General features: G+C 43.4%; 1 protein-coding gene across 2 annotated transcripts in view; it reads left to right on the top strand.

Moving 5' to 3' along the window:
• The window catches only part of NPLOC4 (NPL4 homolog, ubiquitin recognition factor), a 54011-nt gene that overhangs the window by 1896 nt on the left and 34170 nt on the right, over positions 1-17945 (top strand). Inside the window, exons 2-6 of one of the 2 annotated variants that reach the window (XM_043463212.1) lie at positions 2621-2701; positions 8680-8792; positions 13039-13215; positions 16521-16569; positions 17320-17414. In XM_043463212.1, the coding sequence (XP_043319147.1) occupies positions 2621-2701; positions 8680-8792; positions 13039-13215; positions 16521-16569; positions 17320-17414 (515 nt within the window). Of the gene's footprint in view, positions 1-2620; positions 2702-8679; positions 8793-13038; positions 13216-16520; positions 16570-17319; positions 17415-17945 lie in introns of those variants that run through there. The other variant, XM_043463221.1, reaches the window with a different exon arrangement.

Raw genomic sequence — 17945 nt, 5'->3', positions numbered from 1 at the left:
GCAGGGCTCTTTATTTCTTAACCTGCCTCAGTATTGGAGACAGATTGCAGAAACAAGTGGGAGGTTACCTTATGTCCAGGCTGTGTATTAAGAAAACATTTTTCTAGATGTTGAATCTACAGTATACTAGAAATCAAAAGTCAAAAGACTTTTTGTTTGTGGTACACACAGATGAGTGAGAAAGTTAGACAGATGTTATTGAAAAGCAAAAATAAAGAAAATACACTTAACAATTGGGATTTCATAAGGACTATTCAAAACAAAATCTAAAAATTGAATACAATATGGGGGCAAAACCTTTTCAGTTAAGCAAAAGTTATTCAATCCCTGGGTTAGGAAGATCCCCTGGAGTAGGAAATGGCAACCCGCTCCGGTATTCTTGCCTGAAAAATTCCATGAAGAGAGGAGCCTGGCGGGTTACAGTTCATGGGGTTGCAGAGTCAGACACGAGTTTTACACACACACACACACACGAGCCTGGCGGGTTACAGTTCATGGGGTTGCAGAGTCAGACACGAGTTTTACACACACACACACACACACACACACACACACGAGCCTGGCGGGTTACAGTTCATGGGGTTGCAGAGTCAGACACGAGTTTTACACACACACACACACACACACACACACACACACACACACACACACACACACACACACACACACACACACACGAGCCTGGCGGGTTACAGTTCATGGGGTTGCAGAGTCAGACACGAGTTTTACACACACACATACACACACACACACACACACACACACACGAGCCTGGCGGGTTACAGTTCATGGGGTTGCAGAGTCAGACATGAGTTTTACACACACACACACACACACACACGTTACTAGAAAATGAGAAAGGGATTACCTCGTAGTCCACTAGAAAATGAGAAAGGGATTACCTCGTAGTCCAGTGGTTGGGACAGGACTCCGTGCTTCCCCTGAGTCAGACACGAGTTTTACATTTTACACACACACACACACACGTTACTAGAAAATGAGAAAGGGCTTACCTCGTAGTCGAGTGGTTGGGACAGGACTTCTTGCTTCCCCTGCAAGGGGTAGGGCTTTGATGCCTGGTTGGGAAAGTTCTGCATGCTGAGAGGTATGGCCAAAAAAACCAAAACAGAGACAGACAGAGGCAAGTGATTTTTTAGGAAATTTAGGAATAGTTTAGGAAAATCTAAATTATTATTATTTAAAGAATATTTGTTTATTTGGCTACATAGAATCTTAGTTGTGGCGTGTGGGATCTAGTCCCCTGACCAGGGATCAAACACAAGCCCACTACATTAGGACCCAGAGTCTTGGCCATTGAACCACCAGGGAGGTCCCTACATGATTCTTAATATCTTTGATAAAATCGACCAGATCGAAAGCCGTTGTGGCATTTTGTCCTGTATCAATGAAAGCCTTTCAAAATCTATTGCTTATGACATTTCTCATCTGTATAGTGTTGTTTTGAATACAATATACAGTGCAGTGTTGCTGAGAGGAAGAACATGAGTACTTTCTGGCACATGCTGTTTGTGGCTCCTCCCATCCCTCAGGTGGTTGGAACATCCTCTGTCTTGCTGGTGGCAGGGCATGCCATTTCATGCTCCCCATTGAGGCAAGACCTCGGATGGTTGGCCTGGACACAACAGCTCACCTTCACTGGGCTTCTGTCAGGGTGAAAATCAAGTCTAGAAAGTGCTGCTCTGTCCAGCTATCTTCCAGACCTGACAACCATTTCATGGCTAGCCGTGAAAATACATATATTTAAAACCCTGACAAGTTTTACCATGGTATTAAACATCTTATTTCTTTTCTTTTATTCTTTTTATTGAAAGTAAATAACAAATTAGAAGATTCCCTGCAATCCTTTTATGTTTTTAGTTTTTTTTCTATTTTGGCCTTGTGGCTTGCGGGGATCTTAGTTTCTAGCCAGGGATCGAACCCGTGCCCTTGGCTTTCACTGCGGGTCCTAACCTTTGCTAGTCTGCTAGGGAGTTCCACATTGAATTCCGTGATCTTTTAAAAGTCATCTGTATGGATCTGGGAACAAAGATTTTTTTTTTTTAACAACTCAGTTGCTAATGATTCTTGGGTTTTTTTCCTGCTGATAAAAAAAAAATATTTATGTAAACCTGAAGAGAAAAATGTTGGTCTTTCAGATATATTCTTTACAAATAATGGTTAAAAGTTGAGGTTGTGGGAATTCCCTGGTGGCCCAGAGGTTGGGACTTTGCACTTTCACTGCTGAGGGTGTTGGTTCAAGCCCTGGTTGGGGAACTAAAATTCCACAAGCCATGTGGCATGGCCAAATCAATTTATATTTTTTTATTTTATTTATTTTTTAAAACCAATTTTTAAAAAATTGAAGCTGTATTTTTCTGAGTGAGATGATACGAGTTGACTATTAAGGCAGCCCTCTTAGGATGTCGTCCCCTGTGCTGATGACACTCAGACCTCTGCTTCATCTTCTAGAAACATTGGGTTACAATACGCAAGGGGAAAGGTGAAGTTTGACTCTTAAGTTTCGGTGACTCGTATGCCGAGAGACTGCAGATGTTAGTTTCCGTAATAGGCCGGGACCTTCCAAGTCTGCACAGTAACCACCTTGTTTCATTTACCACAGATAATACGTGTCCAGTCCCCAGATGGGGTGAAGCGGATCACGGCAACAAAGAGAGAAACGGCTGCAACATTTTTGAAAAAGGTACCTGTGGCTTGGGTATTGACCTTTCTTCATCCTTCACTGTTGTTCCCTTCCTAGTCTGTACCTTTTCTCTTTCCCTCATTTTCTTGATTCCTCCCCACTCCCAAGTTTAGTCTCTTGCATTGGTTTTCTCTGTCATGATTGGTGGGACTGATACAGGATCAGATGTGTCACAGCTGACCACTGCTTACTGTTGCAGGACCAAGGGCCCAAAGGTCAGTGTAAAAGGATTTCACAGGAGGAATATTTGTGAGTGAAAAATCAGAGAGTGAAGAACTTGAATCGTCCGACAAAGGGGAATTATTAACATGTATAGAATGATCCCACTTTCTTCTTAAAAAATTAAGTAAAGCTCCGTATACAAATCTGTTATATGAGAATGTGGCTTAAAGATCATAAGCCAGACCTAAAAGGGGTAGCTCTGGAAGAGGAAGCCAAAGGAAGAAGAGTGGCTTTTGCTTGATGCTTTCATTCTAAAGGTCGGCAAAGCATGGCTCATGGCTGGCTGCCTATTTTCATTGGAACACAGCTGCACTCATTGGCTTATGTACTGGTTTTGAGCTCCAGGGGCAGAGCTGAGTAGTTGTGACAGATTGTATGGCCTGAAAGCTGAAAATATTTACTGCCTGGCTCTTTACAGAGAAAATTTGCCAACCTCTACTTTATACATTCTTTATTATTTGAGTTTGTTGTAGATAGCTTTTAACTTTTATAATGATAAAAAAATATCATTTTTCATAAGCAAAAAAAAGTCACAGATCGTTAAAGCCAGAGGGAATTTTCAGTGTCAGGTAGTCTGATCTTTTTGTTTTCACAAAGATGGAAATTGAAGTCTAGGGAATAAGGAGATTTGCTGAGGATTACACTGTCATCTGTTAAGGCAGTCATAGCACTTAACCTGAGAAGTTTGGTTTCTGAAAAGTAGTTTCTATTCTGATTCCAACAGTGCTGCTTAAGCGACCGTATTTACAAGAATAAAAGAAAAAAGACCAGGTGCAATAGACAGCACACAGAAAAGAGAATCTCTGTGTCTTTAAGGACTTTTTAATATCCTGTGTGTGTGGTTAGTCGCTCAGTCATGTCCAGCTGTTTGTGACCCCATGGACTGTAGCCTGCCATGGAATTTTCCAGGCAAGGATAGTGGAGTGGGTTGCCATTTCCTACTCCATTTTAATATTTTACTCTTTGCTTTTTTGGTAGCAGCTGACCCTTGTCAGCTCACTCCTGGTGATGGTGCTGGGATACCCTAAAAGCTTGAGTTCTTTTTTTTTTTTTTTTAAAAGCTTGAGTTCTTGAGAGATTGTCTGAGACAAACATTAAGCATTACGTAGCTATTGCTTGGACAGTTGTGGGGATAAATGTGAAATTAAGAGGACTGCCTACAGTTGTTCTTTACTTTTCTGGGTCTTTGTGATTTGAAAATTTCTTATATCTGTACTAACCATGTAGAGATATGATTTTGTTTTTAACTTGAGACTTTTGTGCTTGGCATCAAATATAGAGTTGTTGGACAGGTTAAATTCAAATGATTTCAGAGAAACCTAAAAATACAGGATTATTCTGACTTTTATTTACCTCAGAAGTATCCTGAAATCCTAGTGCTCCTTCTGGGTATTTACTTGTTGCCTTGCATAGGGAATATAGATGCAGTAGCTGTCACTGGATGTGGGTGGAGTCAGGGAGGTACAGTTTAGTGTTGACCTAATTTCTGAAGCCATTATCACCACAGTAGTCATTGCTTAGGAGAAATTTGCTTGGGAATACTCAAAAACAAACACATTTGTTACACTGAGATGTTTCCCCTCAAGTGAAAATCCTTTCCTCTGATTATACAAATAATATGGATTAATTATAAAAGCCTCGAACAATACAGGGAAGTATGAAGAAGCAATAAAAATAACTCAAAATTTTACTAGCCAGAAATACCTGTTACTGTAGCACATCTTTATGTGCACACATGTGCAGGCACATGTGCACGTGCACGCCTGCGTATGCATGTACACGTACTTGCACCAAAGTAGGATTGTACTGTACTACTGCTGTTTCAAATCTGAGGTTAAGGAGAAACATTCATGGATCACTAAAGAAAAAAATGGAGAAGGAATTGGCAACCTACTCTGGTACTCTTGCCTAGAGAATCTCATGGACAGAGGAACCTGGTGGGATACAATCTGTAGGATTGCAGAGTCGGACATGACAGAAGCAACTTAGCACAAAAAAAGAAAAAAAAAACCCGGCATGCCTGCATTTTACTTCATATGTAAAGTGCTTTTTTAAGACTGATTTGGAAATAATGTATTTTAATCATGTATTATGCATTCGTAAAGAGGAAAATCCAACTGAAATTAATTGGATAGGCTCTCCCTGTGACCTCACATTCAGAGTCCAACCTTCCTCAACCATTTTTTGATTCAGGTGACGATGTTATGTCTTATTGAAGGAGTCACTGGCTGCCCGGTCAGGAAGATCAGCAAGCCAGCCCCCAACACCTGTGTTTTAGGTGCTGGTGCTAGGGTGCTCTCCACCTCACCAACAAGGCTCAACAGCTGAGATCCCTGTTTCTTCCTTGATTGATCATTGAATGGATTGTTTGATGGCAGTGTTGAGGGGTGATGGTTGTTTAGGTATCTGGGTGACAAGTTACACGAGTCCAGGCAGTGACCCATATACCAACCCTACTGCCCTGCAGACAGAAGTAAGATGCACCCATTCTAGAGAAATTCACATCTCACCTTGTGATCATTTGTAACCTGCTTTTTTCACTTCACAATAGGTTATGGACATGGCTGTATGTCAACAAATGTAGATTTGTATCTTTTTTTTTTTTTTTACTGTGATAAGAAAAATAACATAAAATTTGCCATGCAAACCATGTTTAAGTGTATAGTTCAGTAGCGTTAAGTACATTCATAGTGTCCTGCAGCCATCACCACCATCCATCTCCAGAATTTCTTCATCTTCCCACACTGAAACTCTGTTCCCATTAAACACAAATTTCCTCTCCCTGCCTCCCCTTCAGCTCTGGTAACCACCCTACATTCTGTCTCTGAATCTGACTCCTCCAGGTGTGTCATATAAGTGGACTCATACTGTTGTTGATAATTAATAATTTGGCTGTGCATTTGTGCCCTGTAAGTGGGCTTTGAAATGGCCTTCCTGTTGCCTCACAGACTTGCCTGAAAAGTGTGTTAACCACTGAACTTTGTTGGCTCCAACTTCCCATCCCCACACTTGATACCCTTGATCCTGATTTAATATGAGGCATTATGCTCTCTAAGGAAATTGGTTTTGCAAGTGTAATGAGACGTCTTGCAATGAAAATCTGTCATAGAATCTTGAGTTACTGGATCCTTTGAGACCATCTAATGCTTCTCACTGAAGAATTCCTTCTCTGTGAATCATTAGACCATAAACCCCTCCAGGACAGGTTCTTCTGGCTGTCTTGTTTGGCGTCATCTTTCCTCATCTCCAGAATCCAAGGGTTTGCTTCTGCTGCTGTCACTTCCCTGAAAGGGCCCTTACTGAGTCACCCCAGATCCTACCTCTATCCTTTTTTTTTGGCTGCACCTTGTGGCTTGTGGGATCTTAGTTCCCCAACCTGGGCTCAAATGTGCACCCTCAGCCATGAAAATGCAGAGTCCTAACTGCTGGGTTGTCAGGAAATTTCCCTCAGTCCTTTCTTAACCGACATCTTAGCAGCAAGTGACTCTGTCCTTTCTCTTTATCATATTACACATTTTTTTTTTAACCTGTGAATTAAAGTACCTGCTGAGAGATGCTTGAAAAATGTGAACAGTCAAAAAGACTGATGATGAGGCAAACACCCAAGTCTGAGTTGGGGCAGTTGCCAGCCTCCAGGAACCATCGGTCAGCCTTCCCACGTCCTCACCCTGTCGTTCCTCTCCTGGCTTGATGGGAGCTGCTTCCCCACTTTTCTGTGTTTTACCACCTCTGTGCGTTCCTAAAACCTAAATTTTAGTTTTGGCTGTTTTTGAACTTAAGTGAAATCATGCCATGTATTCTTTTTTGTTACCTTCCATTATAAACATTTGTATTCATCTCACACAGTACCATGTTTCTGGTTTTATTACAGTAGTCACACATCAAGATTATCTCAGGTGTGAAATGAAGTTTTTAAGTTTTTTTCCCTGGATGCACTGCATGGCATGTGGGATCTTAGTTCTTCTACTGGGGACTTGTGCCCTCTGCGTTGGAAGGCAGAGTCTTAACCACTGGACTGACAGCGAAGTCCCAGTTTTTAAGATTTTAACTGTGCTCTTGTAAGACTCTGCTAAGATTTTTTTATTTAAATGCTTGATGCCTTGTGTTCGATTTTTGTATCTTTAGATAAATAATTCAGAGTTCAAAGAAGCAGTTATTTTCACAGGAGCACCATACAGAACCTAGTATGTATATTTCTGCATCTCCCAAAAGTGGGATTCAGCATATGTGAAGTAATGTTGCTGGCTATTGTATTTGAAAATACTGTTGCTCTCGGTGCTGATAGAAAGCACAGATCTTAGTCATGTGGTCATAGGGATTTCCCTCTGCCCACAGGGCCGCCCACACAATACCCTGCACCACTTCAGAGATTGCCTTACATCCCAGGGGTGCTATCCTAACTCATACAGCCAATGTTCCTGATGCAAGACTTCTTTCTTATTCTTGGCAATAACTTGCAGTGCTCTGTCTATAGAAAAACAGTATGGTTTTGCAGAACAGGTAAAATGCCACAATTTGTTAATTTCAGTTTATTGCTGTTTCAGAAAAACGTCAAAGTCTTTAGTCTTGCCTGTTTCTTTGTCTTTGGCCACACTGCGCAGCATGTGGGATCGTAGGCCCCGACCAGGGATTTAATCCATGCCCTCTGCGTTGGGAGCATGGAATCTTAACCCCTGGACTGCCAAGAAAGTACCTGGTCCTGTTTCTGACTAGCATTGTTGCTCTCAGGATTCTCATGGCGATTCTGTGATGATTTCCTGTTGTGTGATTTGGAGTTCTTATCTTCATGTGTCCTCTGCTCTGAGTTTCTGTCTGGTGTTCAGCCTGAAGAACATCCTCTGGCATTTATTGTGGTGGAGGCTGTGGGCAACAGTGCCCTTGGGTCTTGTCAACTTGAGAATGTTTTCATTTTGCCCTTGTATTTGAAAGGTATTTTCTTCAGATGGAGAATTCTGAGTTGACAGATTTTTATTCCTGCCTCAGCACTTTAAAGATGTTGTTCCTTTGTCTTCTGGTCTCCATTGATCTTTGGTTTTTAGCGATGTGATGACAGTGTGCCCAGGCATAGTTTTCTCTTTATTTATCCTATTTTGGTTTTGCTGAACTTCTGGATTTGTTACTCGTATGTTTTTCATCAAATTTGAGGGTTTTGGCCATTCTTTCTTCAAATATTTTTCAGTCCTAGCCTTACTCTCTCCTGAGGATTATTTGCTATTGCTCTGGAGGTTCCCTAAGGCTCTGTACATTCTTTCAAATCTCTTATCTGTAGATTGCATAGTTTCTAATAAGCCATCTTTAATTGACTTTTTTTTTTTTTTGTCATTTCCCTTCTGATGATAAGCCCATCCAGTGAATTTTCTATTTCAGTTGTAGAATTTCCATTTTATTCTATTTTATCATTTCTGTTTCTCTGCCAAAATTCCCTGTCTCAGATGACCCTAAGAGTTGAGCTCCATGTCTTGGCCCCAGACTCGAGTTTCCTTGTAAGAGAGCAAAATAACAAGAGGAATTTGTTTAATGAGGAGCAATTTCTAAACTCACTAGGAGTGTCTGATGTATATATGTGGTCAGGGTAGTGATACTTAAATATTTTGGTATGTTATTTGCTGTGCTGTGTGACTTGTGGGGTTTTAGTTCCCCAACCAGGTATTGGACCCAGGTGCTTAACAGTGAAAGCTCAGAGTCCTAGCCACTAGACCATCAGGGAATTCCCTTAAATATTTTATTAAATCTCTGTTGTTTGGGGCTTGTTTTAGGTCGCAAAGGAGTTTGGCTTCCAAAATAATGGCTTCTCAGTTTACATCAATAGAAACAAGACTGGAGAAATAACAGCGTCATCTAACAAATCCCTCAACCTGCTGAAGATCAAGTGAGTGCCTGAGGGGAGAAGGTGGGGAGTGGGGAGGGCATGCTGGCACTAGTTACCCGCCTGAAGTCACTAATTTCTGCCCTGTTTCCTTCTGCTACTGTGATTACGGTCTTGAACGTGGACCAAAGTGCAGGTGACCGTGCTGCTTGCCAGGTGTTTGGCAGCCATGCCAAATATACAGTTACTGTCGAGCAGATCTGTTTGACTTGCAGAATTCAGGGATATACGTCACAGAGGAGGAGTTATAGTGCGTGTGCAACTGCACACTCAGCTGCTTCACTGCAGAGAAGGACCTTGAATGTAGCTCTGTGTGTAGTTCTGCCTTGAGACCTGCTTGGTAGGTCTGTGTTGTATTTCTTGCTGGCAGGACCCCTGGAATGCCTTAGAATTGATAGGTAATGTCAGAAGGAGTTTCTTGGGTGCAGAGACCTCTCCTGTTTTTTTAGTTTTATGGGAGCACAGCCACATCCATTCGTTTATATGTTTTCATGCTGCAAGGGTAGGGCTGAGTGATTGTGACAGAGGCTGTCTGGTCTGCAAAGCCAAAAATATTTCTCTGTCTGGCCCTTTATAGAAAAGGTTTGCTGACCCCTGTCTGAGCTGTGTGGGCACACCTGCTCACATATCAGTGAGCAGAACCCTTCAGGTCTTTGCTGTCCTTAGGTAGCGGGCAGGGAATTCTCTTATTTGGGCTACAGGTAGCCTGGCTGCTGTGACCACTAGTGAGGGTTGGGCTGGGCTTTGTTGGTACTTGGCTGTGTGCCTTTTACCAGTCAGAATAATAGGCTGTCTTGGCAATCTGTGTGGTCCATTTTAGATTCACAATTAGTATGTCTTGGTAGGGGAAATGCAATTTTAACATGAATTTATTTGTTCTTCAACGGATACTTGTTCGGCACCTGCTCATTGCCTGCTGCTGTGATGATGTAAAGCCTTGTCTTGTGTATATTTGTTTCCAGTGGATGAGGGCCGTCTTTCCTTCCAGCTTGCTAAGGGTTTCTGCATCTTGAGACTCACTTCTCATGGGTGTTCCTCGGGTTTGGACTCATACCCACTACTCCTGGCTGTGTGCCTGAATAGCCACCCAATCTCACTGGGCCCCTGCACCCTTGTCTGTTGGGGGGTGGGGGCACTTGTGCCTCCTCCACATGGTTGTCGGGTCCCTACACGGGACGAGCACTATGGAAGTGGCAGCTATGTGTCTCAGGGCTATTCTGACGGCTGGATGGCAGAAAAGGGGGGCTGCAGAGTGAAACACCCTCGAGGCAAAGCTGTCCACCTGAGGTGCAGTCACACTTGGAGGGCGTGTCTTTCTGGGTGATCCTGGAGCGTGTCTTTTCAGTGATGGTTGTGATGCTTGCTGAGCGCCATGAGCCCAAACTTGGGAACCATGTCCTGTCACTGTTCAAGACTTAGCTGACCATGTCTGTAAGAGTTGGTCACCCAGGGCTCCTTGTGGGTCTCACTCCACTGCCTTTGTTGCCATTTTCACAGTTCAACTGGCTGTTCTAATTCTCTTATTCATTTGTAGGTTCTTTTTTTCACCCTCTGGCTGCTTTAAAGATCTTCGTTGGTCTTGGGGTCCTGTGGTTTCTGTTTGACCTGTCCAGGTGTGGACTCGGTGGCCTGTTAGTTGCTTTGTGTAATTCTACCTGATGTAAAATGTATTTTCTGTATCTGCAGGTGAGGTCTAGAGAATTCTTCCCCATTATCTCTTTAAATATTACCTCTCCTTCAGTCTCTCTATTATTTCAGTGATGACATTTTTAACTTTTTTCTATTTGATTTCTTTCAGTCCTGGCTGTTAACTCATGTGCTCACAGGGGCTTCTTCCCGGCTCCTGCTCTGCCCTCACGCTGGCCCCCAGGGTTCCAGTGAAGACTGCTGGGTTCCTTGGGGTTCTACCTTGGCCTGTCACACACCGGGTGCTTCCCTCTCAGGTCCTGAGGTGTCTGGAGTCTGTCTCTCCTGAGTGTATTTAGGGTTTGCAAGGATCCTGTTGCACTATAGCTGGTGTTGTCTAGCCTGTTCTAAGCAGGGGATTTGGGAAGAGCTGCTAAGTCTGCGGCCCCTCTGCCCACTCTCGGAGCCCTTGGTCATTGCAGATGGCCTCTTGTTGCTCACAATTCTTCATTCCATTTCCAGCTGACATTTCATACATAAGTATACTTTGTCTTGAATTCCACACCTGAAGTCTTTGGATATCTAAATCTGTTGATTGTTTCCTGCCCTCTCTTGGTCCTGGTGGTTTGTTTCTCTTGTACATTTGGTGACCTTTTCTTGAGAGCTTGTATTTGGCCAAACTTGGTCTTAGGGGGCCCTGAAGGATCTGGCTTTGTTGGCTTTCCTACTGAAGGAAATGGCAACCCACTCCAGTATCCTTGCCTGGAAAATCTCGTGGACAAAGGAGCCTGGTGGGATGCAGTCCATGGGGTCGTACTGTCTGGCATGACTGAGCGACTAACACTTACTTACTGTAAGCACAAGGGGGCGTTGTGGGCTTAGCACTCAAGTTAATTTCTGTCTGGTTTCCTGAACCAAGTAGAATCCCTAATTGTACCCTGGATGCTCGCAAGAGCAGGCCTTCGGTTTCAGACTCTCAGACAGTTTTGCCTACAGCATGGTGGATGGAGGCAGATAGGATTTCTCCTTGGTCTATTTTGTCAGCTGGTAGGTTTTTTCCCAGCTGTTGAGACATGTTCAGACATCTGGCTCTGTGTGGCATTTTGGGCTCAGCAACTCTCTTTGGGCAGGCAGGCTCAAGGCCTCATCTCTGTCATCCAGAGAACGACTGTAAGCCAACTTCAGGGTTCCCATCATGAGCTGGCCATAGGCTCCTTCACTATTCTTGTTTGAGCTGCTTTGGGTTTTTGGACCCTTGGGAGTTCCTTTCTTTAAGCTCCACAATGCATTTTAGAGTGTGTTTGTTAAAACTGATGGAGCAGTTGAGCCAAGTATCCTGAACCTGGAGGATGTTTAGGAATATCTCATTTGCTGTTAGACATAGACGTCTTCAATTACAAATTGGAGGTCTTACCACCCTAAATTGTGAGAGGAAAAAGAGGGCGGAGCAGACCCGTCGAACAGCTGCAGCCCAGCCTGCCCATCCTGGCTGAGGCACCTGTTCCGGTTCTCTCTGTTTGTTGTTTGGAGGCTGCAGGCTGTGCTTCCAGTCTTACTTCCTGCACGTGCCTCTTGTTGAGAGCAAGGAAATACTTACCCAGTGGTGGTGCTATAGCTTTTCCTCCCAGATTGGGAGGTGCTACAGCTTTTCCTCCAAGACTGGGGTTGGCTGATTGTCTCAGGGCCTGCAGTGCTCCCAGGTGGGACTGTTCACTTGCCTCAGGCATGGTGGTAGGTGGGCAGTCAGGCTCTACTGAAGTCTGCAGTGGGTCTGATGGGGAAAGGACGCTGTTCATATTGAAAATGATTGAAAACCAAATATTGCCCTTTACAGTGTGAATCATGGCAGCCTTTGTAGAAAGCAGTATGTCAGCAGCTTTAAGAACAAATAAAATTCCTAAAGTTTAATGTACCCTCTCTGGGAAATCTGCCCTATGGCCAGGAGACCGTGCCATCTCTTGGTGGCATGGTGGTGGCAGGTCTCTCAGGAGCCTTGCCTGTCATGCGGGAGCAGCAAAGCGTACTGTGGGGTGGCTTCACTGCAGAACATTGACTAGAGGTAGAACATCTTTGGAGCAATTGTGTGAGAACAGCAAATGGAGAAAGTGTATGTCTAATCATCTCAGGTTTGTACATCAGTGATGTGCATGTTACGGACACGTGTGTGAATGTAAAGAAAGAAAGTGGAAGGATGTGCCCCAGGGAGGTAAATGAGAGAGCTAAAGAGAGGGCCAAGGAAGGAATGAGGGGAAGTGGGCACCAAGCAGAGGAGGAGGAGGTGGGTAGAGGCTGTGTTGCTCCAGTGTCTGGAGAGGTTGTGTGTCTTCTGTGTAGAACTAGGTGTGTCTGTGCCTGCGCAGCATAGATCCTGCAGTGTGGTTGTAGGGAAGTTATATTTCAGTCCAGAGAGCCTGCTGCTAACCTTGGTAAGGTGAAGAGGCATGAGGAGACAGGAAAAGAGCACTCACTCTCTTAAAATCGGAAGCCTAGCTGTCTGTGCCGTTGGGGTGGTTGGTGTTGGCTGTTTGTAGGTGTCAGAGGTTTTCACAGGAGTTGATCTTCTGTGCAGCTCAGGTTGTAAAGAAAGGCAGACGGCCTCAACTTAAATTTGTTGTTTGAACAGGCATGGAGATTTGCTGTTCCTGTTTCCCTCGAACCTTGCGGGACCGTCATCTGAGATGGAGACGTCGGCCCCGCAGGGGTTGAAGGCCTGTGGTGCTCCCAACGTGGTGGAAGATGAGATCGACCAGTACCTCAGCAGGCAGGACGGGAAGATCTACAGGAGCCGTGACCCACAGCTGTAAGTGCCCTCGGGGCCACAGGGTCAGTCAAGTGAAATGTCTGTAATGTGTTCTGAAGAAGAAATGTAAGTTTCGAGTTTGACCGTCTATTTTCAACTTACATCTCCCTTAAATTATTCTTTGAGCTTTTTCTCATTGTTTGAATCTCAAACTGTGCTCCACATGTATTTTAAAAATTTTAAAGTGGTGAGAACTAGGAGATTTGAAAGAAGGAAGGAGCCTTAAACCAAGTCCTCTCTGTGGTGTGCCCCTGAAATACCTGGATGCACATGCAGAGTGGGCTTTAGCCAGTGTGACAGGGTAGAGGGGGTGGTACCCTGGCACCTGCTGGCACAGGTCCTCATTCACATCGTCTTGTTTAATTCTCGTGGGCGAAGCTCAACCTTCCATACTCAGTGCGCTCTTTCCGTTCTTCTAGGGAATGTTTCATTTGCTAAAGGTGCTGCTGCCTTCGGAATGTTCACTTTTCAACGAGGATTGTGTAAAGTGCTTATGCTTGTGTACATTTGTTTATTTTAGATTTTTTGCTGTTCTTTTTTTTTTTTTCCATTTATTTTTAATAGTTGGAGGCTAATTACTTCACAACATTGCAGTGGGTTTTGTCATACATTGACATGAATCAGCCATGGAGTTACATGTATTCCCTATCCCGATCCCCCCTCCCACCTCCCTCTCCACCTGATTCCTCTGGGTCTTCCCAGTGCACCAGGCCCAAGCACTTGTCTCATGCATCCAACCTGGGCTGGTGATCTGTTTCACTATAGATAATATACATGCTGTTCTCTTGAAACATCCCACCCTCGCCTTCTCCCACAGAGTTCAAAAGTCTGTTCTGTGCATTTGTGTCTCTTTTTCTGTTTTGTATATAGGGTTATCATTACCATCTTTCTAAATTCCATATATATGTGTTAGTATGCTGTAATGTTCTTTATCTTTCTGGCTTACTTCACTCTGTATAATGGGCTCCAGTTTCATCCGTCTCATTAGAACTGATTCAAATGAATTCTTTTTAACGGCTGAGTAATATTCCATGGTGTATATGTACCACAGCTTCCTTATCCATTCGTCTGCTGATGGGCATCTAGGTTGCTTCCATGTCATGGCTGTTATAAACAGTGCTGCGATGAACATTGGGGTGCACGTGTCTCTTTCAGATCTGGTTTCCTCAGTGTGTATGCCCAGAAGTGGGATTGCTGGGTCATATGGCAGTTCTATTTCCAGTTTTTTTAAGAAATCTCCACACTGTTCTCCATAGCGGCTGTACTAGTTTGCATTCCCACCAACAGTGTAAGGGGGTTCCCTTTTCTCCACACCCTCTCCAGCATTTATTGCTTGTAGACTTTTGGATAGCAGCCATCCTGACTGGCGTGTAATGGTACCTCATTGAGGTTTTGATTTGCATTTCTCTGATAATGAGTGATGTTGAGCATCTTTTCATGTGTTTGTTAGCCATCTGTATGTCTTCTTTGGAGAAATGTCCGTTTAGTTCTTTGGCCCATTTTTTGATTGGGTCATTTATTTTTCTGGAATTGAGCTGCAGGAGTTGCTTGTATAATTTTGAGATTAATCCTTTGTCTGTTTCTTCATTTGCTATTATTTTCTCCCAATCTGAGGGCTGTCTTTTCACCTTACTTATAGTTTCCTTTTTTGTGCAAAAGCTTTTAAGTTTCATTAGGTCCCATTTGTTTAGTTTTGCTTTTATTTCCAATATTCTGGGAGGTGGGTCATAGAGGATCCTGCTGTGATTTATGTCGGAGAGTGTTTTGCCTATGTTCTCCTCTAGGTGTTTTATAGTTTCTGGTCTTACATTTAGATCTTTAATCCATTTTGACTTTATTTTTGTGTATGGTGTTAGAAAGTGTTCTAGTTTCATTCTTTTACAAGTGGTTGACCAGTTTTCCCAGCACCACTTGTTAAAGAGGTTGTCTTTTTTCCATTGTATATCCTTGCCTCCTTTGTCAAAGATAAGGTGTCCATAGGTTCTTGGATTTATCTCTGGGCTTTCTATTCTGTTCCATTGATCTATATTTCTGTCTTTGTGCCAGTACCATACTGTCTTGATGACTGTGGCTTTGTAGTAGAGTCTGAAGTCAGGCAGGTTGATTCCTCCAGTTCCATTCTTCTTTCTCAAGATTACTTTGGGTATTCAAGGTTTTTTGTATTTCCATACAAATTGTAAAATTATTTGTTCTAGTTCTGTGAAAAATACTGTTGGTAGCTTGATAGGGATTGCATTGAATCTATAGATTGCTTTGGGTAGAATAGCCATTTTGACAATATTGATTCTTCCAATCCATGAACACGGTATGTTTCTCCATCTGTTTGTGTCCTCTTTGATTTCTTTCATCAGTGTTTTATAGTTTTCTATGTATAGGTCTTTTGTTTCTTTAGGTAGATATACTCCTAAGTATTTTATTCTTTTTGTTGCAATGGTGAATGGTATTGTTTCCTTAATTTCTCTTTCTGTTTTCTCATTGTTAGTGTATAGGAATGCAAGGGATTTCTGTGTCACACAAGCTATTTTTGTACCATTCTCAAGAGTTTTTGCCACATCCACATACCAACTTTCTTAGTCTTTACTGAACATTTTTTTGTTTTTTTTTTTTTTTAATAGATAAGATGTTTATTTAATAAAATTCATCAGCAATGGTCCAGTGTCATCTGAATTAATTTTCATTACAAACTCTTACAATAAATATCATTTAAGCCTGGAAAAGTCCATGGACAGAGGAGCCTGGCGGGCTGAAGTCCATGGGGTTACATGACTGAGCATGTGTGCACGAGGGTGGAGGGAGATGGGTTGGTAGCAGTAAAGTGGGAGAACTAAAAAAAAAAAAATCGTTTAAAAATAAAAAGATAGAAAGTTTAGCAAAGTGTGTTAAAATGCCTGTGGTTTAGTTGCTAAGTTGTGTCCAACTCTCGTGACCCCATGGACTGTAGCCTGCCACACTTCTCTGTCCATGGGATTCTCCAGGCAAGAATACTGGAGTGGGTTGCCACTTCCTTCTCCATTTACCGAACATTTTTATTTAAATTGACTTTAAATTCATTTACTTTTGCTTTTAGTTTGTGTCATTTTAAGCAGTTAATATCCATGGAATCACAGGTTTGATGCACAGGTCAATAGTTTTGGTACACACCAAAATATTAAACTGTTAAAAGCTCTTCATCACGTACCATTTCAGATAATTTCACGTGGGTGGGGCAGCATTTCATTAGGTATTACATGCATTGTGAGTATCAGCCTGCAAGGAGGCGGAAGAACACGTGCTGACACTGCGCGTTTCTCTTTCCTGTGCTCTAGGTGCCGGCACGGGCCTCTGGGGAAGTGCGTGCACTGCGTTCCTCTCGAGGTGAGTCCACGCAGAGTGAGTTCCCAGAGCCGTCTCCACACTTCTCTAAGTCCCTGGGCTGGGTTGGAGTGGTTCAAGGAACTTATCTATTTATTGCCCTGGGCCTCGGGTTCCCCCAAGTGCAGGCTGCACTGAGGATGAGCCTTTATTTATGGGAGTGACCTTCTGGGTAGATTATGAACAGCTGGGACAGGGTATTGCTGTGATAAAGGGGCAGCATTTACACTGGGTTCCCTGGACAATCCTTTTAAAACCTGACACAAAGCTGGACCTGGCGGTTTTTGTGTTCATCATCGTTTTGATTTACTTTGCCCTGAATCTCACGACTCTACTGATTTGTCCTGGTGAGATTGAGAGTTACCATAATAATGCTGACTTGTGACTGGTTAACACTGAATTTACGGCAGGAAGGCCAACCTGATTTTCTTCATGAGTCTCCTCTTGCTTCATCTTGTGGCTTTTTTTTTTTTTTTTTTTGCAAAATTTACTTGATACTTACTTGACTTGCATCATTTTATGTTTAATAGAGATTAACAGATTAATAGAGATTTAATTAATTAATAGAGATTAATAGAGTTATCTTTTAAAGATAACTGGTACACAGAGAACCTGGTTCTGACCTAGAACAATAGTGAGGACCCAACACCAGTTCTCCCTTTCTGCCCACCTGCCTCCGGGCTTGGCAAGTGGAGGCTGTGGCCATGACCCCAGATGCAGGTGTGTGACTCTGTTTACTGTGTGTTTTGGCAGCCGTTTGATGAGGACTACCTAAACCACCTAGAGCCTCCCGTGAAGCACATGTCCTTCCACGCCTACATCCGGAAGCTGACCGGAGGGGCTGACAAGTAAGCAGCTTGAATGCGGGGGTGCCACCTGTGTGGCTTTGGGTCGCAGAAGTTCATTTTCTGTCTCTTGCACACGTTGCTTAAAGCCCCTTGGCATTTGAGTGAGAAAAGTAAAGATCAAAGTCTGGGCATGCATTGTTTGAATTTGTGAATTTTATTCTGATTCTAGAAGAGGAAACAGGTGGGTGGAGACTCTGGTACCTGCTGTAGTCTGCAGTGCCAGTGCATGGGCAGAGGCCAGGCTGGTGGTGGCCTCTGTGGAGGCCCGGGGGTACCTTGGCAACCTTCTCTCGGGTATGCGGTGTCCTGGCAGCTAGCTGTTTGTGAAGATGAATGAGATGAGGCATGTCAGTGGCCAGTCCTGTGTCTATGGAGTCTCAGCCCACCTTCCCTTTGCTTTTTGGAAAACCTGAACCACCTCCCCCCAATTCTCTTGGCTGTCCTGTTTCACAGCCCCCGTCAGCCCTTTGCCCTGGAACCTGCCTCGTTAGCAGCTCAACTTCACAACCATAGTAAGGCCAAGGTAGGGTG

Source organism: Cervus canadensis, chromosome 1 (genome assembly GCF_019320065.1).
Source record: "Cervus canadensis isolate Bull #8, Minnesota chromosome 1, ASM1932006v1, whole genome shotgun sequence".
Classification (NCBI taxonomy): domain Eukaryota; kingdom Metazoa; phylum Chordata; class Mammalia; order Artiodactyla; family Cervidae; genus Cervus; species Cervus canadensis.
This window is presented reverse-complemented; position numbering and strand designations above follow the sequence as displayed.